Source organism: Nelumbo nucifera, chromosome 3 (genome assembly GCF_055504915.1).
Source record: "Nelumbo nucifera cultivar China Antique chromosome 3, China Antique-T2T, whole genome shotgun sequence".
NCBI lineage: Eukaryota > Viridiplantae > Streptophyta > Magnoliopsida > Proteales > Nelumbonaceae > Nelumbo > Nelumbo nucifera.
Window position 1 is genome coordinate 7,643,971 of NC_142651.1, and position 24,667 is coordinate 7,668,637.

The 24,667-nt window shown below is 36.8% G+C and overlaps 2 protein-coding genes across 9 annotated transcripts; one reads left to right on the top strand and one right to left on the bottom strand.

The window, feature by feature from the left end:
• The first annotated feature begins 1,864 nt into the window (after window positions 1-1,864).
• LOC104593095 (dual specificity protein phosphatase 1-like) lies at window positions 1,865-12,107 on the top strand. Of its 7 annotated transcripts, none has more exons than XR_016084682.1 (7): window positions 1,865-2,217; window positions 4,064-4,245; window positions 4,547-4,691; window positions 6,532-6,652; window positions 9,090-9,174; window positions 10,095-10,240; window positions 11,733-12,107. XR_016084682.1 is itself a non-coding variant. In XM_088902255.1 (7 exons), the coding sequence occupies exons 3-7, from the start codon at window positions 4,138-4,140 to the stop codon at window positions 11,741-11,743; spliced, it is 531 nt and encodes a 176-aa protein (XP_088758381.1). In that variant the 5' UTR covers window positions 1,867-2,017; window positions 2,132-2,217; window positions 4,074-4,137; the 3' UTR covers window positions 11,744-12,107. The 7 variants fall into 7 exon arrangements, 6 of the variants coding, with proteins under 6 accessions (XP_088758381.1, XP_088758380.1, XP_019052540.1 ...); XM_088902255.1 differs by lacking the exon at window positions 9,090-9,174 and having other exon boundaries at window positions 1,867-2,017; window positions 2,132-2,217; window positions 4,074-4,245; XM_088902254.1 differs by lacking the exon at window positions 9,090-9,174 and having other exon boundaries at window positions 1,867-2,017; window positions 2,132-2,217; window positions 4,077-4,245.
• A 7,463-nt stretch (window positions 12,108-19,570) lies between these two features.
• On the bottom strand, window positions 19,571-24,348 carry LOC104593097 (DEAD-box ATP-dependent RNA helicase 20-like). 2 transcript variants are annotated; one of them, XR_734525.3, is made up of 10 exons: window positions 24,145-24,348; window positions 23,196-24,049; window positions 22,891-23,070; window positions 22,641-22,802; window positions 22,390-22,544; window positions 21,571-21,663; window positions 21,390-21,475; window positions 20,420-21,310; window positions 20,027-20,260; window positions 19,571-19,923 (listed from the first exon to the last, which is right to left on the bottom strand). XR_734525.3 is itself a non-coding variant. In XM_010252781.3 (10 exons), exons 1-10 carry the CDS (start codon window positions 24,201-24,203, stop codon window positions 19,814-19,816), a joined length of 2,160 nt encoding a protein of 719 aa, XP_010251083.1. In that variant the 5' UTR covers window positions 24,204-24,348; the 3' UTR covers window positions 19,571-19,813. The 2 variants fall into 2 exon arrangements, 1 of the variants encoding a protein (XP_010251083.1); XM_010252781.3 differs by having other exon boundaries at window positions 21,084-21,310.
• Between the last annotated feature and the right edge of the window lie 319 nt (window positions 24,349-24,667).

Consider the following 24,667-nt stretch of genomic DNA (forward strand, 5'->3'; position numbering starts at 1 on the left):
ACCCGTTGATCATGACTCATATGGAAATCGGTCCAAAAAAAGAGTCCATATCTGCTCCTTACACCGTCCTCACACAGCTTAGGAGAGGAGTGCCACGCATCTTTGACTCGTGCCTAAAGAACACATGTGCAACCGGCAAATTCATCCCATTGGCACCTCAAAACCCCCAAATTCAACTTCCCGCCTGACCAAATTACAATTTCAAGATATATGCATCCCTTGCCTCGCTATTTTCGCGAATAAACCCTTTTTTTTTGCCTCAAATTACAATTTTTAACATTTTTATAAATAAAAAAATAAAACTGAATTGAAAAACATATATTAAATATAAAATAATACATATAACATATTTATACATTATTTATACACACATACATATATATATATATATACATATATGTATGTATATAAATATATATACTTAATACATATATTTGCTGATGTAGCATGATCTGAATCGTTTAACCTGGCCAGTTGAACTAGTGCCCTGCAACCTGGAGACAAATGCCTCACATGCACATCTCAACGTGCACTAGGAACATTTCTTGAAGCTGTCAATAAGATATGTTCCCAACACACGATTGAAATATGCTATGGGGCACCCTTTGTGGGGAGTAGATGTGAATTCAAATGTTTCCAATACAAGCTTTAGTGTCCTTTGGGTAGGGGTGGATTTGAGTCGAGCCAAATAGTACGCTTGCCAAGGTAGTACAAGGCTCGAACTCGAGCCCGGTTCGAGCTAGAACCTTGAGCTCGAGTTCAGCTTGAGTAAAATACTTGTAAGTTTGAGCTCGATTTGAGAAAAAATGTTTTATAAAAATAAAAAATTATATATAAAAATATTTTTTTATTTGATATTTAACAAATTAAGAATTATAATATTTTCATTACATATTATTTTTTCTCTCTCTCTCTGTATATATATATATATATATATAAATTTGGCTCGACTTATTTATTAATCGAACATGTAAATTTGGCTCAAACTCGGCTCAAAGCTTGGTTGAAACCGAGCTGAGCCGAGCTCAAGTAACTCATGAAGAGTTCGGCTCGTGGCCACCCCTACCTCTAGGTAGATCTTATAAGTAGGAGATCCAACTTGGATAAGATGAGACCGGATTTGCTCCTCACATAGGGCGCCTCACATCAACCTCACACACAGGGGTGGAGCCGGGGGGTGGCAAAGGGGTGCCATGGCCCCCTTATGCCTTGAAAATTCCTATAGTAGCCATTTAAATTTCACATATGTTTTGCCCCTCCTATCCATATTTCTTATCTTTTGACCCCCCTATCCATGTTTATTACACTTTAACCCCCACTAATTAAAAATCCTAACTTCGTCCCAGCTCACACACACATCCTACACCATGCATTGGAAACATGTTCCCAATGCACAGTGGATGTGCCTATGAGGTGCCCATGCGATAAGATATGGAATTTACAAAACCCACACCGTTGCGATGCCTATATGAGGAGGACTTTGATGACCATGTCCTCAAAGTGAGGCCGTTTATGGAATTCAGATGACACTTTGATGACCATGTCCTCCTATATAATAAAAATTATAGAGGAGGACTTCGATGACCATTGTTACAAAATCCTCATATTGAATCTCAAGTGAGGCCGTTTATTCCATATTTACAAAACCCACATTTGGTTGGGTTTTATTTTAAACATTTTTTACTTTTTATATCAGATTAATACTCATGCATTTGATTTCAATAAACACTAGGCATCGGGACTGAGGAGTTTGCCCCCGCAAGGAGGCGCCCCCACAACGCTTCACAGCACATCACAATCGTGTATTGAGAACATGAATATTTCATGACAAGTAAGAAAGATGATGGGAGATGTTTCCAATAGACGGTTGGGATGTGCTGTGAACTCCTACGTCAGAGGTTGGAAGGTTGTAGTTCTTCGGGTTTGACTTTGACCTGCGCCTCCAATTTTGGAGGGACACCGAATGATGACCATGTCAACTATGGGGTGATCGGCCGGGAGCTTCCTCGTCGAATTGGTTACCATTGCAACTTTAGCCTATGCTAATTGAGATTCGAGGCACTTCATACTATTTTGCATTTGAATTGTGAATAAAAATGCCTTGGCATCCTGATGCTTTACCGCTTTCCAGTTATCACGCAGAGGCCGACTGATTCTCACGAAACCAAGGGTCTGCCGATGATGAGATACCATCTTCCATGGGGACAAGCGAGTTAGGTCAGTTAAAACTATGAAGCGCTCCATCTATTTCTTGTTATTTTTTGACAAATATGTTATAATTATGGAAGCGTGTCTTCTTGTTCATCATTAATTGGCTCACCAGATCCTTTCCTGCATGAGTTGTTTTCTTTTTTCTTAGCTATTTCCCCCCTTTATGGCACATAGATTGCAAATTATTTTCCTACAGAGAAAAAAAGAAGTAGATAGGTGGGGATCATGCCGTTTTAGAACCAGTTAAGAACATCATTCCATTGATTTCAATTATCAAAGTTGCTGGCATGAACTCGACAAATGATTGATTTGAAAACAGGTCAGTGGCCCTTGATGGGGGTGTGCAAGAGACTCCATAAAGAAATAAGTGGTTCCATACCTGAGAGGCATGCATACTGACAAGATAAAAGAGGGTGATTAATCCCCCCTACTCTAAAGGCAAAGGATGTACATATGAGGGATGATGCCATGATTTCCACCTCCTTTGAACCATCTCCTGTATGATCATCTCTATTGCAGCCTCTCAACAATAAGCTTTAACTTTTGGAGGTGAAGACCAACTCGTATGGTGACAGACAAGAAATACTTGAGAGATGATGGATTCAACTAGTAAAATAATTTGAAAAAGAACTCATACGAGAAAAGACGCCTTGCATTCGGACTCTGAATTTTTCTCTCTCTCCATTAGAGCAAAAGAAAGTATCCCTTAGATCATTCAAAAGACTCGAAATATCATTCGACTAATTATTCCTCAATCCCTCTTTGACCCAAATCCTATGAAAGACCCCCAATTCTCAGGAAACCATGTGAGCAATATACTTATTTTCATCCTTAAAAGCACTTAATATTGATAAAAAAAAAGTTGGAGCTAAAAATTGAAGGGAATAGATAGTCTTGAAATTAAAATTGCCCACGAGATAATTATTACATTGAAGATCCTTTTACCCTGAGGATGTTAGTTCTCAGTATAGCAAGGAGATGTTGGTTAATGTAAATAAAGACAATACTTTCAAGGATAAATTGAGTAGCTGCACCTTCATTCAATTGTATTATACACTAAATCAATCGTATGACAAAGAAATTGCACCTTCATTCAATTGTGCATGATATAATACCTTTTTTACACAATTTGCTGTGTTTAATGTCCCCAAAAGTGCTGGCATTTTGTGTGTGTGTGTGTAATTCATCACTATGATCCACTGTAAGTATAAAAATGCTCCATTGGAATTTCAGTATAGAGCCATTAGAAATTGCAAGATCCTACTGATTACATATATGTATATCATATATTTCTATATATAGTAATATAGTTAGAGCATTGTCAGTTGTTTAAGGCTCCTTTCCTTTCTTGGTAGGCAATATATATAAGAAATAAGAACTAAGAAGATCAGAGCTGTTTATTTGACTCGAGTGAAGAGAAATAACAAGTATTCGAGTAATGCAAAAACATGCAGCTAGGATAACTAGACAATCTAACTCATTTATTTGAGTGCAAGTGGTTCCAGTTGTGAATTCAGCTAGTTATTTTGTATTAGACCAATGAATTTAGTACTTGATTTGCAATTTTCTAGTTCTACAAATAATCTCCAGTTTCAACTGTGGGTTATAGTTCTGGTTGTTAATACTACTTGTAAATTGTATTTCATCCTTTTTTGTCCCGTTGTTTCTTTTATCAGTTTCCAACAAACAGTCATTGGAACAAGCAAACCAAGTATTTTGACAAAGCTGCTGCACGTCATAAGAAAATGAAATTGAAAGTTAATATTACTTATCGTTCCTATAACATGTATTTGTATGTTGCAGTTTGGTTCTGTTTTATCATGCTAACTGATATTGACAAGTTCTAAGTTAGGTCATGGTAGCAGCATGCAATTCCTGAGGCCTTTGTGCGTACGTTAACGGAAGGAAGATTTTTTAATACTAGCAATGGATCATTTTGAACAAGTTTATAGAAATCAAATATCAGCACTTGCTCGATTAGTGTGTGCAGTAAAATGTGTAAAGGATGACACTGTTCCATGCAGAATTGAAGAGGTATGTAGTATGTTTTGATAGGTAACAGGTAATTGCAGTAATATACATATAATCTTTACAGTGACATGTATAAGATGAGTAGTGCTCATGTCACCATCTCTAAGTTAGAAATATTTCCATTTGGCTGCTATAACTGCTATAGATATCCCGTCTAGTCACTTCTGACTTAATTTAACTTGGATAGTATTGTTCATTTCTCAGTTCTTTGAATTCTCTGGTAACTGTTGCATTAGTCTTGTTCGGATTGGTTTTATTTATAATGAATGGTGAACCTCTTATTTTTTCTTTTGAATTATCTCAGGGCCTCTTCTTGGGATCTCTTGGAGCTGCATCTAACAAGAATGTGTTGAAAGGTTTGAATGTCACTCACATCTTAACTGTTGCCAACTTACCAGCGCAGAGCTCTCTATTACTTACAAGTGATTTCATGTGTAAGACGGTTGAAGGTAGGCAAGTTTCTTGAAATTTTGATCCCTCATATATATATATATATATATATATATATTTTGTTTATTTGGACCAGAATATTCTTGCTGATCAATTATGATTGATGTGAAAAAATAGGAACCTCTCATCTACTGGATTACCTCCATTATAAAACTCTAGAGACTTTATTCCTTTTGAGTTTGACCTATTATTCTTCAGATCTAGTTTCTATTCAATTGATACATTCCTTGGTTTTGAGCATTGATGCATGACAAAATAAACTAACACGAGTACAACCAAATGGGAAACAAAGAGAGAATTTTTCATTGATAATTCATATAATGCAATGCTAAAATAAAGAAGACAAAAACAAGAAGCAAAGAGATAACTAGGGAAACCACTTAACTGAGGGATGAGGACTCCCTCAGTTCAAATCTATGATCCCAGATATCTGTACAAGGGTGACATGTCATCCAGATACTTCAATTGTGTTTCCAATACCGTATCCAGCCATGTCCTTTCTGTATCCAGGTAACATGGATTCAAATATATATGGGGGCTCAATCAACCCATTGAGAAGACTAACTCAACTCTCAAGGAGACCAAAGCACTATTTTCCCTTCTTGCTACCAGGAGGTCACAAGTGCTTAATGAAGCTCAAACTCAAATCATAAATGCTTTGTTGCTCCATACTAGGAGTATTTATAATGTAGTGGTCAATGGAGGACCGATTCATTACCTAGAGGAGAAGGTCAAATTTCATTATTGTCCTCAAAAGAAAAATGTGATCTCATTCTTCTTAGCTAACCATTACTTTGTACACAATCATGGTTCCCTATTTCTCATTCTGTTATGATTCCATATGTTTAATATTTCAAGGTTTGCTTATTGACATGCATCAAGCATGTTGCTTGAAATACTATCAGTATCCATAATCCAGTGGCAATAAGCACAACTTTTTCTGAAAAAAAAGGGTTTTTGTGGTGGTGTCATTGTAGAAATAATTTGGGCCCCTTAAAACAAGAGGTAGGGTAGGGAAAGGGGTGCAACAAGATTATGGGGCAGTCAGTAGATGAGGAGAAGCTTTTGCTAAATAGTGTGGTGGCCTGGAGTTTTGGTCTTTCTACGATTGGTGGAGCTGCCTTTTGGTTGGGTAGTTCTTTGATCTTGTGAAAGAGATTTTGAAGGTGTTCTGGCTTTTTGAATAAAGGATCTTTCATGTAGGCGTACTTGACAGTTTGGCTCTTGGATTTATCTCATTCTTCTTTTTTGTGCTCTTCTTTTTAGCTTGTATACCTTCTGTATACAATTTTTCATTTAAATATTTTTCTATAAATCGAGGAAAAGAAAGCACAAAGATTCACAATGATGAAAAAATTTTAAATCCTGAATGATCATTTACCATATGGAAGACTCATAAAAAAGAATTTACCATATGGAAGGATCTGGCATGACATTAATCTATCTTTCATGTCCAAGTATTTTATCTTCTTCCCAATTTACTAAATTATATTAGCCTAGACATGCTGTTTAGAAGACTTACTTCAAATCCCTTTTTTGCACATTTTGTTATATTAGTATCCGGCATGCCATCCTCAGACCTTTTTTTTTAAAGAATGAAAAGTAAATTTTATTGAAATCATAAAAGCTTTAGATCCTCCACAGGAGATGAGGGTTCCCATGTTTTGCCAATGAGTGCATTACAATGAACTTATTTTGTCTTATTAGTTAAATTTTCTTTTGAGTTGGTTCCATTTTTCTTTTCAGGTGGATCGCTTATGTGCTTGTACTTTTTCTCTCATTATAAGTATGTGGTGGAACATTATAAAGTCTTAATTTGCTCTCTGTAATCTTTTGTAGTGGCTGATAAAGAAGATATGGATATAGTGCAACATTTTGATGAGTGTTTCAATTTCATTGATGAGGCAAAAAGGGTGGGTGGAGGTGTGCTCATTCATTGTTTTATGGGGAGATCTAGAAGGTGAATTATTATTTTTCTGTCTGCTTTATTTCCTTACAACAATGGTAATGAGAATGCCAGAATTTATCCCATACTGGATCAATTGTGATGCAACTCAGTTTGATAAGCCTTTTCACATGAAACAATTACCACTTACAACCACATGCATGTGTAGAAGGTGACTAAATTATCCATTCACTGCTAACACCATACAAGAAGAATGCTTTCAGACATTAGCAAAAACGAGGAAAAGGGGAGATAATAGAGGAAGATCATAACAAGTTAGTAGTGAACATATAAAGCAAGAGGAGTAAACTTTTTTATATAGATGACTAGCTATTCGACCCACTTTGTATCTGAGATTTCAAGACAAAAAGGTGGGAACGAATTCAGAAAACTGAATTTTCAATTTTATTCATGATTTTTCAATGTTACACCATTTTACAAATAGAAATCTCCCAATTATCTATCAAAATACCATTGCAACCTAGGACCAGAGGAATTTGCACTACTAGTCATATGGTTATCTATGCATGATATGGATGAAGGTTTACCAAAGAGAAAAACTTAACACTGGAAGTGCATGTATGCATTGTCAAGAAAGTGGTTTAGGTTGGGCACTTGGATATTATTTATTTGTACATTTACTTATTTTTTATGAGTAACAGTGGCATTTGGATATTATTTCTCTGGAATGATAAACCCTGAATCTTGTATATTCTTGGCACTTTGGGGCTTCTGAATGATGAGAAATTTTACAGCCCTAGTTTTGAATGGGATGATTTCATTTGGAGATCTTCTTTCAGATTCTCCTAAAATTCTTCAGTGTTAGATCGGCAGATCTCCTCATCACACTCAAGAGTCTCTCCAGATGGATTTATTATAAGTTTTTCTTTTGGATGTCAAACTTTCCTAAGCATATCCCAACTGGGGCCATAAAAAACTAAAAATATAAATAGTTTCAACTCACCAACTATTGTGGGACTAAAGATTTGAAGAAGGTTAAAATCCAAACGAGCAAATTTGTGCACTTGAAAGAGCAGTCTTGTAAATTCAACTGCTATACCTTGATATAAGCAAAAAGGAAACTAAGTTGAACCATTACTTGTCAAAGAAAGAAGAAACTACATCAAACTGACTCTATAACCTGAAGTAATATATATGAAAAATTTCCTATCTAAATTTCCTTTTTCTTTTATTTTGTATTGTGTATAAGATATTTTTAGTATTATATATATAATGTTCGTATTTAGTATATAATAAAAGTTGAACTTGTTTTGCGAATGGGCCATTTTTTAAATAACTTCCATTTACCCAAACAATAACCACTTGTGGGATTTCCTAAGCAGCAGCCAACAAAGTTCAGCTTCACATAACCTGGCCTAGTGAAACAGGATTCGTGTAGCCAACCCTGTTTAGTTGGTATAAGAATTAGAAGACGATAGTAATTTTTATTTTGATCAATAATGAACATATGGACAACTGAACATTAGCAGGCTAAAGGCTCATTCCATGACGATGTTTTCCATGCAACTATTGTTCTTAAAATTATCATGGCTCTACTTATTAGATCGATCAGCATACAACAAAAAGAAGTTTCAGAGAGCGCACCTTCTTCAGTTAAACTATACCAGGCTTGGGAAGACCTGAATTGCATCGAAGGCACCCAAATAGTGAGACTCATCATTATAACAAAACATAGTGTTAAAAGCAGGTGGAGGGGCATCTCTTCACCCACTCGAACTCCATCTTGGCTGGAAAGTTATTGGAAATGAGATGATTAATCATTAAGATCATATTTAATTAATCCTTTATAGGAATTAATCCTTTAATACCTACGTGAGGGAAAGCACACATCATTTTAACTAGAGGGTACCTCTTGTCTCTAGGGGTACTCATAAAAAACCGAACTGGAAAATGTGATTAACTGAAGTTCTGTACTTTTGAAAAATAGGACTGGTTCAGTTTTCGGTTAACCTAAAAAACCGGTGGTTAACGAAACTGACTGGTATATATTATATATTTGTAATATTTAAAATATAATATATTATAAATATACACATTACAATTCAATATATTTATAATTATATATATATATATTATAAACCAAAAAACCAAAGAACCAAACCAGTCAAAAACCAAAACTGGTCAACCGTTTGATTTGGTTCAGTTTTGGTTAAGGGACTTTCAAAAACCAGTAGTACTGGTTTGGTTTCAAAAAATAGCCCACAGTTCGGTTAATCAAACTGTGAACGCCCCTACTTGTCTCTATCATCCATGACTATTTTTCATTCTTTTAAATGGAGAAGATTTTGGAGTCTTTTATCACTTGTTAAATTCTTTAAACATGCAAACTCCATAGGAATTTGTAACTTACCATGAGGTTGATAGGTCCATATTTGTTTATTCTAATCCTCTGCTACATGCTACATTCCTCGATGTGCATGCTGATTTCCAGTCAACCAGGTTGTATTTCTTCTTGTTCTCCATACTGTACGAAAGGACTTAGCCTGTATCTTCTTCCATTTCAAAACAATTCTTCAGTTAAGTTGTTATTCATGAATATAAGTTAATTCTTTTATTTATGTATTCATTTATTTATTTGCATTGATTTACTAGATGTGTTATTTTTATGTTACTATTTTGTGGATATCATTAAATTTCTAATAGATATCATACATCTTATAGAATTAAAAAATTGAAGATGCTATTATAATGTTTAGAAGGGGCAAAAATGTATTTCATACAATCAATGCATGCAACATTTAAAGAATATATTTTTCAGCTATTATATTCAATAATACTTATAAATAATATTTATATTGGAAAGGCGTTGTAATTAAGTTGGCAACTTCTCATATCATTTTCTGTCTCTACCATAATGTTGAATATTTATTCCAAGTTCTTATATCTTGGCTATTCACTTTTGGACCTTTTAATTATATCTTGTGTATTAGTGACTTGTCAATAAACATGAGTGCTGTTCTTATAGGTAGCTGAAGATATGTATGCATTGCTTTTTTTTTAAAGTTATTTAAACATTGAAACATTTGCCCTAATGCATGTGTAAGTCTTCGTTTTTTCTTAAAATTTCTGTTTATTTCTTAAATTTTCTCTGTGATCAGTCATTTTCATGATTCCATCCACATCACAGGATAACTTCTTAACTTGGAACTTACAGATAACTTCCCTGGTTACTGAAAGTTCAATGGCAATCATGTTAAACTTATTTTCTGTCAATAAAATAAGTCCTAGCTTGATATAATCCTTGATATCCCTTATTTGAGTACAGATATTCAACATCTGAAATCAAGTAGAAAAGACTACAGATATGTATGTTATCTCACAAAAAAGACTAGAGTGAATTTTTAAAATTCTTTTCTGGTAACTGATAGTTTACATTACATGTTGTTGTAGGTTTTAACTTTAGTTAGATAATGATTTTCTTGTGTTTTTCTTGTAGTGTCACAGTTGTTGTAGCTTATTTGATGAAAAAGCATCACATGTGTCTATCCCAAGCTTTGGATTATGTTAAGAGTAAAAGGCCACAAGCAGCCCCTAATCCTGGTTTTATGCTGCAATTACTGAACTTTGAAAAATCTCTCAGAGGTATACTATTCTTAACAGCAGAGTTTAGTTTAAGTTTGATTTCTTCCAGCTGTTTTTACTTATTTAAAGTGTGTTTGATATCTCAAATTCATCAATGCCAAATTCAGATATGTATTTCATTCTTGCTTTGGAAAATCTCCAATGTCTGAAGTTCTTCAATCAATATTTTCTTCGTCATCTGATTCGATTTCTACTTTCATGTATAAGCTTTTATAGTTTAAAGCCCTATTTTGTTATTACAATCCTGCATGCTAGCTGTATCAATATAGAAAAGGACAAGGAATGTTCTACCAAAGTTATGGGCTTGTATACATTGCTTTAGTAATAACAATGCCCTTGTGGTCATTCAACTTAGATAAATGAAATTCATAAGAGAATAGAAAGGACATAGGGATTTTTTTTGGGGTGGGTGGGTTAAAATTGTTAGCATATATAATAACAAAGGAAGGGGGAGTTAACAATACAAGGCTGTCACTGTATACCGAACAAATATGATTTTCTTTTTAAGAACTCTATGACACTAAAATTCCTCCTCATGTTCACATGTTCAGTAATATTACCTTTGGGTAACACATTTCATTTGCCTTGATTTCAATTTGATATTTCCTGCATTTTTTTGTACTACTAAAAATATGTGTTGTAGGAATTTTTATTAAATTGTTATTTATGCATTTTCAAAAGAAAAAAAATGTTGTTTATATGAATGCCACTAAATTCTTAAAATCTGTATATATCCTTAAAGCATGTTTCTCTTCAAAGTGTAAGGGAAATATTCCTTAGGATTTCCAGTTGTGCTTAATCAGCCTAGTTGACTAGGAAAAGCTACATGATAATGAGGTTCCAATGTTAGTTCAATTGGGGCTGATTAAGCACAGTTGGAAACCCTAGGAAAAGTTAGGTTACTTTCTTTCCATTCATCCTTCTTGTACATGAGACACTTATTCGCCACATAGTCTTCTTCTACAAGATCCATTGCTAAATTTGTGCCAAGTGAAGCCAACCATCCCCCTATTACAGGAGGCAGCCCTAGGTCATGTTTCTCTTAGAATATTGAGAAAATTTGATTAGGATTTCTATTTGGTTTTATAGACTTGGTTTGGCTTTAAGCCAATACAAAGTTTTATTTTCTCATCTATTATACCTTATCAATATTTCTAGTTTTTTTTTTCATTTATTTAATGTGATTACTTATTGAGAGGAGCACCCTAAAGTTAGTGATGCTTTGTCAATTATTCTAAGGTTATTGAAATTGATATTAGAAGCTCTTTTAGTTTCTTAACTCACAATTATGCAAAACAATTAGAACATCAGGTTTTACAATATCAAATGCCACCAAATAAACACTTCTGCTTCAAGTGATCTTTTAATTTGGTTTCCTGTTTTCAGTAGATACAACTGCTGTGATTTTTTTTCCCTCTTAGACAGTTTGGTATTGGACTATAATTATGTATTGTATGCACTAAGAAGTTTGGATGATCTTGGTATCCTACAGGTGAGAGCTAAGGTGGTTGCACAGAGGGGGTTCAATATGTTTGCCTCCATAACTCCTTTTGTACAGAGTTCAGCACAATATGTCTCTCTCTCTCTCTCTCATTTGGAAAAAGATTTGGACCACTGTTTTTCAAAGATCGGACATGTAAGTAGAAGATCGGATGCGTCCAAAATGAATAGCATTGTGATTACTATGGTTATTTGGTTGCGAATTAGATTACCAGAGTTGTAATTCTGATATGACTTGTAAACCACCCAGCTTAAACGCAACAGATTTTCTCTTCAATTCATGTTGGATTCAGGTTTGGAATTGTATGACCAATACATTTTTTAATGATACCAAGCACCAACCCTATTGAAACCATTGTTTTTAAAATGGATGCGAAACCTGAATCGCTTTGTCCACTGGTTTGTTTGTCTTGGTCAAACGGTTTGACTGTATAGTCCAAATAGTCATCCATTGATGTATTTAAAACAAAAAAAAAAAACAACTAAAATAAAAAATGACCCAAAAACATTCTTTGGGTTGAACGGTTTAGCGGTTCACTGTCCGATTTAACAGTTTTTGGAAATTCCGGGCCAGATGCAAAGTGGAACCAAATAGATGGCTGACAGTTTGATTACCCGGGTCAAAAACGATTTTAAAACCATGGTTGAAACGTGAAACCATCCATTTTTTTTTTCAGGTATTGGGTTGGCCACTCCGGATCCCAACCAATTCGATTCCAGTTGAAATTAGCTTTGCCATTTCAAGAGCATGGCCTGAACCTGGATGCCTAAAAGCTTGCACCAATTGGGACAAGCTGATATAAAAACAATCTTGCCTGGTGATGTTGGTAATGACTAATGACTAAGGGAATGGGATGATGATTGATGACTAGTTGGATACCATGAATGAAAATGGAGAAGCATGAAAACACCTAGTAACATGGAGCTGAAGGAGCACCAATATAGTAGGTTTGCAGGAGAGAAAATATATATTTCACTTGTGCAAGTTCCCCAATTCTTCATTCCTATTTATAGCTGCATGAGGAATTTGTATGTTGGGAACATCTTTGAATAGATTTGGCCTGCCATTTATCCTCACTTTTAGTAGGTAATCACTTTTACTTCTAAACCTGCCATTTATCCTCACTTTTAGTTGGGCTCCAATCACGATGAAACTGGTGTCTCATAGAGTGGGGATTAAAGCCTTAATTTTCTTAACCACTCTTGCCAAATCCTCTACTCTTAACGTTCATAAACATTGAATAGATTTGGCCCAACAAATGTGTACATGTGAAAGTGTGTAAAAGACTTGTTTGGTAAAACATTTTATTTATATGAAAATAAAATATAATATAATAAAAAAGAAGTGATATTGTGTATCATATTATACAAAAAGTGTAAGCAATTAGTTCATTGATGTGTGGCTATATCCAGTGGCCACGGTTTGTCCAACACACCAAGGCTAGATCAACGAGGGCGATAGGCCACTCAATCCAACAAAGCAAAGAAATAATAATAATGATTTTTCATTTAGGTACATTTTAGTAGTTATTACCTTCATGAGTATTTTTCACTTTCTTTGTTGTTGTTATCCGATTGCCTGTAAATTGCCAAATTTAGGCGAACTTTCTTTTTGGCGAAGAACCAATTCTCTCACCGGGAAGAGAGACATTCTTAGGCAATGGGTGAGATTAATCAAATTACTAGGCAATGGGTGAACACAATATCTAATTGTAAATTGTCAAAATTTGCGCTCAGAAACTCCAATGAGATCGTCTTTCACGACTCGCGAAAGCGCAGCATAAGCATTTAATGGGGCAGTACTGGGAGTCCAAAAGTATAGCTCCCCAGAATATTCTCCCGCACTGTGGTCTGTGGTGTGTATATAAATACATGACGAAAATGTGGCTGAAGAGAGAACAGCCGATATCGTGAACGAAAACATGTCCCACCCACATAACTGTGGAGAGGAACAGGAGGAAGCAAATGAACGAGCATCTCAAGGTCTTACGTTCTTTGACCCCAAGGTAACATCTCTCTCTCTCTCATTGCTTTCTCTCAAGCTTTGATTTTTTTTTTTTTCCTTATTACGTCTATGAAGGGAGACCAATTAAGCATCCATTATAGGTAGAGTAATAGACTTTCATCAGGGAGTTGCACCAAGTTCTACAGTATTTGGAGTCAAAGAAACAAAGAAAGAGCCTCTAAGTCCCAGTCGTACCCCTAGCCCAAGGTCATTGCTATTCACTCCGCCACCTGACAGCCCTTCTGAGTTTGAAAATATAAAAGAGCTTGCAGCGTTTGTTGGCAAGAGATCTGAATTGGTTTTGTCATACTCAATATCTCCATTATAGGCCATTCTTTATAACTCTTAATAGCTTTTTTATGCACTTTTTGTAGAATATCATACTATGTATTGTGAAGAGAAATTAAAACGGAAACTATGAGAGAAAGAATACACAAATTAACATAGTTTGACGTATTAAGCCTGCATCCATGGAGGCTTTTGTGTTAATGAGACTTTTAGTTTGAATGCTTAATTTCTTTTATACTTGAAATTTTAATTAATAACATTAATATATCTAACCTTTTACTAATAAATGTTGAGCATATGTATCTTGTGATAATTAGTTTTAATTTGGAACCCTTTCTCCCTGTGGAACAGATTGGAGGACCTCGCTGTGGAGCAAAAACAAAAAACTTCATTAATTGGAACTTATCTTCAACTGTAACCAATAGTGTTAAGACTTAAGACAACTTTCTTATTTTCTCTCTGTTTGTAAATGTGAAGATGAATACACACTCCTTCGACCCTCGGCCCATCCTAATTCCTAAACCTGGTTAGAACAAATCAGTTGACATCTATTAATTATGACAACGGTTTCAGATCGAACAAATCAGTTGAAAATGGGTACAACCATAAATGTTTTCTCAGAAGAATGAACAAATGAGTTCTTTATTAATTAAGCTCTCGATATGCACAGGGATAGCTAGCTAGTATAGGTGTCCGTAATGTGCATGGGAAGGTGTCAATAGACCAAAATCAATTTGGAAGGATTGGACGGACCAATTCGATTCAAAATATTTATTGGATTGGATTGGATCTGGTTGGGTTAAACCAATATCTGGTCGGTGTCAATGGACGAGGTTTGGGTTGAAATCAATCTAAATTAAATTGAATTTGAACAAATTGAACAATCCAAACATTGAATTGGACTCGTCCAAATTATTCATCGGATTGGATTGGACCTGGTTAATTTTAATGGACCTACATTGGACTGAATCGGATTGGACCAAATCCAGTCCAATCGACAACCCCTATTCCCAAGTGTCTCCAGCCTGGAGTTGGTGATTACCATTTACCCATGCTCCGTGTCAGGCTTTAGTTATCCACACCGATCAGAGGCCATGCAAGGAGCTAGCTAGCCACCTCCTGATGGCTGATGCATGTGCAGGGCTCCATGTGGACTACCCAGAACAAGAGCTAACTGATGAGTGCTAATTTAATAAATAATGGGCGTCGTCGATCGGAACCCCGCTTTTATTCTTATACTATTTTAATTACATCGATATCGATCGGTTTTCGTTTTCTATTTTGCTAATTGCTCGGTCGATCATCGCTTGTGAGTTGTGAGTTGTGAGCGAGGCAGAGGGGCTCATCTGCTCATGGAAAGGAATGGAGAAGGCGCATTCGCTTCCGTTTCCGGGGACCAAGGATTTGGTAGCATGAGAAATAAACCGGAAAGCGTCGAGAGTAAGAGCGGGGAGCCAACCATGAACTATGCCTATATGGGTGGAGGTGGAGAAGAAGAAAAGGAGGAAGAGAGAGAGCCACAGAAGAAGATTAAGGAAGGTGATGGAATCAAACGACTGCCTCACCAACAAGTGCCTCAGCCTGGGGATTTCTCAACAGAGGAACTTGAGAAACTTTGAACTTTTTACCATGTTTCTTTCTCTTCTCTCACTAGCAGTAGATTTGTGTAATGTATAAATATATAATTGCATCTTTCTTTTGCCTTTGTATTTGTAGAACCAGCAGCATATATGGGATTCATGAGAACCCATTCAGCCGCTCAGCGTTTAAAAGCCAGTATTTAGGGTGTAAACTCATGGAATATATAATTCAAATGGGAGCACCACTGAATTCGACAAATTCATGTAAAAGTTAAGCACGGTCGATGCTAGTCGCGCCAATGACTCAGTTAATGTTCCATATGTGATTTGGCTAATTTTATCCCAATTTCAATTTTTTTTTCTTTTCTTTCTTTAATTTTCCTCAGGCTTGTTTCATCCAGTTTCACTTAGAACCTTGCATGGTGTTTGGTTCTGTTGTTTTTTATTTGAAAAATGGCGTCAGTTCATCATTTGTATAGCCATTTATTAAAAATGTTATTTGGTAAAATATTTATTAAATAAATTAGGCAACCTACAAATGCAATCGCTATAAGGCTGCAACTTGGGCCGGGTTGGCTTGAACCCAACCCAAAAAGGTTGGGTTGGGTCGGTTGATGTTCGGGTTAGGGTTGAAATTTATGAACCCGACTTTACTTCGAGTTGGGTTAGGGTTGACCCCTTACCTGACCCAACCCGAACTTGACTCTATAGTACATGTTATATATAAATATATGTTATATATATAATATATAGCATACATTGATTTGTTTAGATGCATGATATTTGTATAGCCCCCATCACATAGTATCATGTATTTCTTTTAAGATAATCACTTCACTTAATTCTAATCAGAAAGACTAAAACCTTAATAACATTATTTTGTGTTTTTTGAAAATTTTATTCTTCATCTCTTCTATGTTGTTTGCCGTCCAAGAAAGATCTATTGTAAGTCATAACTCATAATAAATTATAGTCATTTCTAACACTTGTTTTTCTAAATTTTGTACTAAAAAAATAACGTCAACAAACAAATACTAATGAAACATAGGATCAATATATGTATTGAAAATTGAGTTAAGATCTAAAACTAAGAAGGTTGGGTTGAAGGAATTTAGTTAGGGTTGGGTTGAAGGTCAGGTTGAGTTAGGGTTAGGGTTGGGGTTTAGAACTTAGGGTTGGGCTAAGGTTGGCCTAAATCCGACCTAACCCTGCCCGACTTGCAATCCTAAACCGCTGTGACCATTCGATTCGAGGAGAAAAAACGGAAAGGAAAGAGGAAAAGGAGGAAGGAGGGAAGAATAAGAAAAAGAGGGAAAGGAAAGAAAGGAGGAAGGAGGGAAGAAGAGGAGAAAGATCGACATTTACCGGCGAACCGCTTATTTGTGTGTGGTCTTAATGATCTGAGATTTAAGAACCGCTACATCACAATCTTTTCTTTTCTTTTATTTTTTTTGCTTCATGGGGTTACAAAACAGGGGGTAGCCCATCCCCTTTCCCTTAATCCCCAACCCCTGGTGGCAGCGGGATTTGATCCTAGGTCTCTACTCTGACGAGTTAGTGAACCTATCAACTGCATCACAATCTCTTCTACGTCTTTAATAAACCATTCGGGTCAGTGGTTTTCTAACTAAGTCAACAGTTTTTGGCCTAGGCGAAATGAATTTAGTTGCTTGGACGATTTTCAGGTTGAATCACTGGGTCAGTGGTTTTCTAATTAAATCAATCATTTTTGGCCTAGGACTGGGTTAAGGGTGAAACGGAATTAGTTATTTGAACAACTTTTAGGTTGAATAGTCCTATTGTCTTGATTGTTTGGGTTAATGATGGTTCAAAAACATTAAGATTAACATTTGTTTCAGTTTGTGTGAAAATTATGTTTGGGGAAGTTTTATTTTAATGTCGCCTCTATCTACTATTCTACTTAAGCATTTATTTACTATTCAACTTGTGTGGTGTTTAATGGGCACCTAAGTATTAAACAATAGCAAAAAATATTTATCAATTATTTTTCTTATTTTTCAAGATAAATTTCATACAAAACATTTTTTTTCAATAAATGGCAAGAGCTTCAAACATTGCTTTGGGTTCATAAAATAGTGTTGAGCTGTTGTTATTAACTCTATATATAAAGTAGATACTTGTCTTGAATAAGGTTCAAAATATCGATACGCTCGATACGTCGGTAGGGGCATATCGAGCAAATTGATACTGTTTTTTTTTTACTTTTTTTTTAATTTTTTTTTTCTGAAACCAGTTCAAGGGGCCGGTTTAGGGCTCCTCCACCTCCCTAAACCGGTAAGACCACCTATACACCCACTATAGGGGTGTATTGAAGGGGTCCCGGAATAATACGTATCAGCCAATACGCGTCAATACTTTGAACCTTGATCTTGAATTTGATAATTTTGGTTTATCGAATACATTTTTTTTTGTTTTATAAGATAAATTCCATATAAAACATTTCATTGCTTTGGGCTCATAAGATTGTATTGGATTGTTATTCACTTTGTATATAAAGTAGATACTTGCCTTGAATTTGATCATATATTCACTTTGTATATAAAGTAGATACTTGCCTTGAATTTGATCATATATTCACTTTGTATATAAAGTAGATACTTGCCTTGAATTTGATCTTCTATATATGAAGAAGATACTTGTCTTAATTTTGGTTTATCAAACACTTTTTTTTTTGTTTTATAAGATAAATCCCAGACAAAACATTTTTTCAATAAAAGGTCACGGTACCAAATATTACCTTTGTTTCACAAGCTTGTGTTGAGTTGTTATTTATTCTATATATAAAATAGATATTTGCCTGAATTTTGATTAACCAATATATGAAGCATATAGTTGCTTTAGTTTTGATGTAAGTTATAAAAGTTAAATTTAATTATATAATATTTATTTTTTTAAGGTATAAATATAGTGTTCTTTATCTTTTAGTTATTACACATGCCATTACACTAGTTTTTTCAATAAATTCAATTCTTAAATTAGACTATAATGGATGGTTATTGAGAAATTCAATAAATTCAATTCTGATTACTTATGTCTAGCCTGACCCAAGCCCAACTCAAATTATGTTAGGGTAAGGTCGAAAATGATAAGCTGTCTTAGTCTGACCCAAAGCCCAACTCAAATTATGTTAAGGTCGAAACTGGTAAGCTTGGTTTCTCTATTGGGAGTAGAACTGGTCCATCTGATTCCCCTAATTAGGATTATCAATGGGTCAGGTCTGGGTGGTTAATTAGGACAAAATATAGACCTAGTCCGTCGTGTAGAAGGTGCTAGGCTTGTAAAAGGCTGAACAACCTTTGTACTCCATTGTTTTGCTGTTACGGTGGATATCTGCTGCTACTCATGTGGATGAACAATACCGAACCACGTTAAATCTTTGTTTGCCCTTGCTTTTGCTTTTGTTTTCGTTTTTTCAATTTGCCAATTGTTTCGGATCTTGGTTTTGCCATAACAATCTTTAACAAATTCTAGCATCATGGAATGTGTCCATTGTAGCGTAAGGCCTTTGAAATACCAAAAAAAAAAAGGGTAACACCCCATAATTCCAATGTATTTTCCACAAACGCTCATTTACCTTTTATCCTCTTGTGATTTAGAGCTATATATACATGATGAACAGGATCAGTGACTCAGATGGAATGCTTGGCATGGGCCAAATTTTTTCCTTAAAATTTTGTTAGAATTTGCATTAAACATATCAAAAAGTAAAGCCTTGTCATCATCATGGGAGTGGACATGTCACATACCAGTCATACCTATAGCCAATGGAGTACCGGGAGGACAGAACGTCAGAACCCAGCTTAGCCCGAGGCTGACGTGGGGCCCCAAATGACCATTTTTACAGACGTTCTAATAAGGGGTATGAAATCTCATAAGAAAAGCACAACTGCAGTAGGAGGTTACAATGGTTGGTAAAGCTAAACATGCATAAGCCTATATCCACACCCTCATCGAGGAAATGAATTCATTGCTATTTTCATCGACATTTTACAGCAGCAGATTTACCATCTAAAAACAGGTATATTGTCACTGTTAATGTGATTCTTAAATGATTTCAAAGATTCAACACCACTAGTCAATACTGAGACCTACCAACATAACAAGCGTAAGAAATAGAACTCACACGAGCCTTTAGGCAACAATAAAAGAAAAATATGGGGCCATGCAGAAGAATAGGCGCTACCATGGCTTCCTTGTACCAAGTGGTATAGTGTTGGATCCAGAAATCAAAGCTCGATTGCTAAAACCACCACCTCCCCGTCCCCTTGAGCGGAAGTTTCCCCCTGGACCTGTCAAAGCACAGGAATAAATTATACATGAAAATCATTTCAATTCAACCAAATACCCACCCATCACTTAAACATGTAATGGAGAAAATGGTTAGAAACATACCTCCACCATGTGAACCACTTGACCGGGCCATTGCAGCCAATGCTGGATTAACGACCTGTCCACAATCTTGTAGGATCTTAATAAGATCTCTGGCAAACCTTGCATTTGCATGAGTAAAGAAAGTAAAAGCATTCCCTCTAGCACCTGCACGACCTGTTCGTCCGATCCTGTGAACATAATCTTCAAGGCTTGATGGGAAATCATAATTGATCACACATTTTATATCTTTTACATCTGCAGGGATTAGAAATAATGTTAGTTCACAAAGAGCAGCATATAACTGTAAAGCAAATTTCCCAAAAAAGGGCAAAATTGCTACTACCCCCTTATCCCTGCACCCCCTAGCTCCAGATCACATACGAGATTACACATTCAACAAGTAAATGTGCCCACCTTTGACCTGCAGGGATAAGGACCAGAACCACCATCCAGTTCCATTGAAAGAATAAGCTTGTCTGAGTCGACTGGGCTGCCACAACAACCAACTCCATAACCGTGGATAGGCGGTGATAACTTCCAACCATGTTACTTAGACACTTTAATTGTAAGTGCAATGCCTTTATTGGACACGTCCAGTAAATATGGATATGGATGAAAGATTTTCAATGTTTTCCCTGGGCATGCATAAGTAGAAATGTATGCTGACATCCCCATGAATGAGATACATACATGTGAAACCTGTACTTCCCAAAAATCTATAAACCATAATAGTCATATCAGTGAGCCTTAGCTCTGTGTCCATGTAACATGAGCTGCAACTATGAGGTACCCAAGCAGAGGCATTTTTATGGGACATTAATCTCTCTGAATCCAATAGGTAAAAAATCCCTTGGTGAAGCCAACTATGATGCTCCCAGATGGAAATTGTAAGAACATCTTTACAATCTTATAGAATGGCTGCACCTCCTCAACCCCGCCAAACCACGAATTATTCTTGGGAAGCTGGACAGCAGCCCGCCGACCCGCCAATATTTTTTTTTTGATAAATGCCGACCCGCCAATATTCAGCATAGAAGAAATAAATAGATATAAGACTCCTAACACACAGTGATCCTACCAAGACCACGTGCCGCAACATCAGTGGCAGTCATTATAGGACTTCTGCCACTTTTGAACTCAGCTAGAACCCAGTCCCTTTCAGCCTGGTTTTTATCACCATGGATGGATAGAGCCGGCCATCCATCCATCCTCAGCTGCCTTGTGACCTGGTCACATCCTTTTTTGGTCTCCAGGAATATTAGAACCCGACTTCCATCCATCATTTCTGTCAGCAGCTTGGTCAGCCTGAAAACACACAAAAGCATATCAAGATTAACAAAATTTAGGACACCATACTTTAATTTAGCTTAGTTGCAGAATGCACCTTTTATACTTTTCCAAATCTGTCATAACTTCAACAACCTGGTTTATAGATTGGTTGGCTTTCAAATCTGACGATCCAATGATCACCTATAAAAGACAATTAATTTTAGAACAATTAGGCATGGTAGTATACAAGGATGTGTATGCACACATTCACCAAAAATAGGGTGCATATAATGTACCTTGTAGGGATTATGTAAGAACTGTCTTGCCAAAGTCTCAACTTCTCTTGGCCATGTGGCACTCCAGTACAATGTCTGTCTATCGGGTCGAATCTACAAGTAAAGCAACTTTTTCCACTTAGGCCAATATTTAAAGAGATCCGAATACATAAATACTAGGGATCACATTAAAATAAAAAATATAGTAATGAGATGTAATATTAATATAATAAACATTAGAAGCTGGAGATCATGACATGCTACATTTACCATCGCTTAATTGTAGCATCAATAATTTCCTCTAGCCAGAAGAAGTAGAAACTAGAAAGCTCATGGTCAGACAAATGAAGAAATGTAAGTTGATCTTCCTATAGGTATCAATTACCCAGATAGACACTCTGTGGCTGAGCATGACCTTCATCAGCACTAAAAGAATGTATATTACCTCACTCTCAGCAAGCATATGCACCCAACTTGTTTGGAATGCCACCCAGAATACATTTCATGAAGAAAATTAACAAACAAATAACAGTCATGTTCCAATTTTTAATAATCTAAACAGCTCATGTCATATGGCTGACATTTACATACATCACTGTGCTGCATGTAAGTCAACATGAGTAAGTTCATTGAGAACCTTAAGAATAACAGATATAAGTTCTGGATATGCTGAAGAGACTATGAAGCAGGTGAAAAAACAAAAACAAAAATACAAATTTCTCTCAGATAATTTAGTAGATAGGGAAATTTTCTTTTTTGTTCTTTACTTTAGTTGGGAGTTGGGAGATATAGTAATGTAATGACATGAATAAAAATGCACAAAAAAATAATAATTCATACTTGGGAAACAATTTTCCTGATCTGTGGTTCAAATCCCATGTCTAACATACGATCAGCCTCATCCAACACAAGATATGTCACTCTCCGCAAGTTTGTATGGCAAGCTTCCAACATGTCAATCAATCTACCAGGTGTAGCAATGACTATCTCAACCCCTGGAATAAATGCAGCAATGAGATCTACCAATCAGAGCTTTCTAAAAGGTCTAAAGAGTGGAATTAAATATTTCAGTTGAGCAACCACAAAACGACCTCTTTTAAGATCACGAATCTGTGGTCCCTTGGGGGCACCACCGTAGATGCAAGTGCTTCTGATATTGGAACGTGATCCAAATTTCCCAGCTTCTTCCTGAATTTGAACAGCCAATTCCCTAGTAGGTGCTAGAACCAGTACAATTGGGCCCTCACCTTGAACTGAAAAATAAAGTGTTAAATAATAAATTCCAAGAGTGCGAGATAGATGGCAGTGTTGTATAAATTCCAAGGAGTATACGATGCTAACCCAATCGAGGTTGTGCACTAACATGTACCAAAGCGGGCAGCAGATACGCCAACGTTTTCCCAGAACCAGTCTCGGCAATACCAATCAAATCTCTGCCTTTTAAAGCCATTGGCCACCCTTGAGATTGAATTGGTGTTGGTTCCACAAAACCCAATTTAGCTATCGCATCCATACAGTAATCTGTTGAAGAAAATAAAAACAATAAGCTAACACAAACTCGTTTGCTTAGGAGAATCGAAGAAGAGAAATACGAAATGGAGGGAGTAGTATTTGTTTATGAAACTTAGTAATCCCACAAAAATTACCTGGAAAGTTGGCCTCCTGAAATAATCTGATGGGCTTCGGTATATCGTATCCCTCAACTGTAATCTCGCGCCTCTTGCGGTAAATAGCAGTTTCCTGTTCCGTCATTGCCTCCACAGAAGAGCTCTCTATGTAAAAGTTCTTCTCAAAAGGGACCAAGTTTCCAAAGTCCTGCTTAGGAAGAGCGATGCTGTCCAACTCCCCTCTAGACCTTCCAATGTCTTTACCTCCCCTACCACCTCCACCACGGCCTCCATCATAACTTCTTGGACCACCACCACGGCCTCCACCGGCTCTACCTCCCCTGCGACCCGCGTCAAACCCTCTAGCATCACCACGACCAACTTCACGACCCCTTCCACCACCACGTCCCCCTCCTATCCTACCGCCACGGTCACCATTGGGCATCCTACCGCCACGGTCACCATTGGGCATCCTACCGCCACGGTCACCATTGGGCATCCTACCGCCACGGTCTCCATTGGATGTCCTATCACCACGATCTCCTCCGAACCCCCGACCACCTCCACCTCTACCACCACCAGCAGTAGCGCCTCTACCGCCAGTGCCAACGCCAAAACTACTTCCTCGTCCTGCACTAAAGCCCCTTCCTCCACCACCACCTCGACCAATGTCAAACCCTCTCCCACCGGCTGGTTGAAAGGGAGCAATCCCATTAAAATTACCTGCTCCAGTTGGGGCTGGAGCACCGAAGCCTCCGGCTCCCCTTCCTCCAGCGAACGCTCCAGGAGGTCCTCCGAAAGCAACGGGTCCACCTCGGCCAAAGTGCGGGGCGGCGCCACCTGCTCCACTCATCAAAGACGGTGCTGCCGGTTGCTGTGGCGCCATAAAATCACTGCAATAGACGGAAAATTGAATTTTTAAGGCACGGAAGAACAAATACAAAGAAGCTGTGACGTGACATATTGAATGGAGGGTAGGAGCCCTTACCTTCTCCTTTCACGATAGGAGTTTGGATCAGAGTATCTGAGGTCTATCGAATGCATCATTGAAACTCTAAACGAAGCCCTGTACTCTCCCCCTGTGTATTCGTTTGGGTACTGGCGGAGATTTTTTGATTCTCAATCTCTCTTCTCCCCTGACAAAGAAAACAAGAAGCCCTAGATTTGGACTTTGTATAATAGCCGACGGACTCGACGGTGGGAGGTCCCTTTTGTTCCCTTCGGTCTTCGGTGAAGGTGAATATCTGCTGAATGGGTATGGGTACTGGGTACTTGGGTAGGTTTCCCAATAATAAGAGCCAAGACTCAAGAGGACTGAGGACATGTCGCTTATTATTTATCAGTACTTTTTCCTCTACTTTTCAAAATAAAATTATGTATTCCTCCCGGGGTATTGACGAAATAGTGAAATACTAATACCTGCTTAGGAATTTCGGATGAAATTACAGGTCCTCGTAGCCGTAGGGCTGTCAATGGGTCGATTATACCCGACTGCCCGAACCAAACCAATT

Excerpts from the sequence above, each read along its gene's own strand:
- LOC104593095 (XM_088902255.1), top strand. The coding sequence starts at position 4,138 with ATGGATCATTTTGAACAAGTTTATAGAAATCAAATATCAGCACTTGCT. Across the intron at positions 4,246-4,546 it reads TTCCATGCAGAATTGAAGAG|GGCCTCTTCTTGGGATCTCT; the intron begins GTATGTAGTATG and ends GAATTATCTCAG. Across the intron at positions 4,692-6,531 it reads CATGTGTAAGACGGTTGAAG|TGGCTGATAAAGAAGATATG; the intron begins GTAGGCAAGTTT and ends AATCTTTTGTAG.
- LOC104593097 (XM_010252781.3), bottom strand. The coding sequence starts at position 24,203 with ATGATGCATTCGATAGACCTCAGATACTCTGATCCAAACTCCTATCGT. Across the intron at positions 21,664-22,389 it reads TCAGGAAAATTGTTTCCCAA|ATTCGACCCGATAGACAGAC; the intron begins GTATGAATTATT and ends CTTTACTTGTAG. Across the intron at positions 20,261-21,083 it reads TGTTGCGGCACGTGGTCTTG|ATGTAAAAGATATAAAATGT; the intron begins GTAGGATCACTG and ends TAATCCCTGCAG.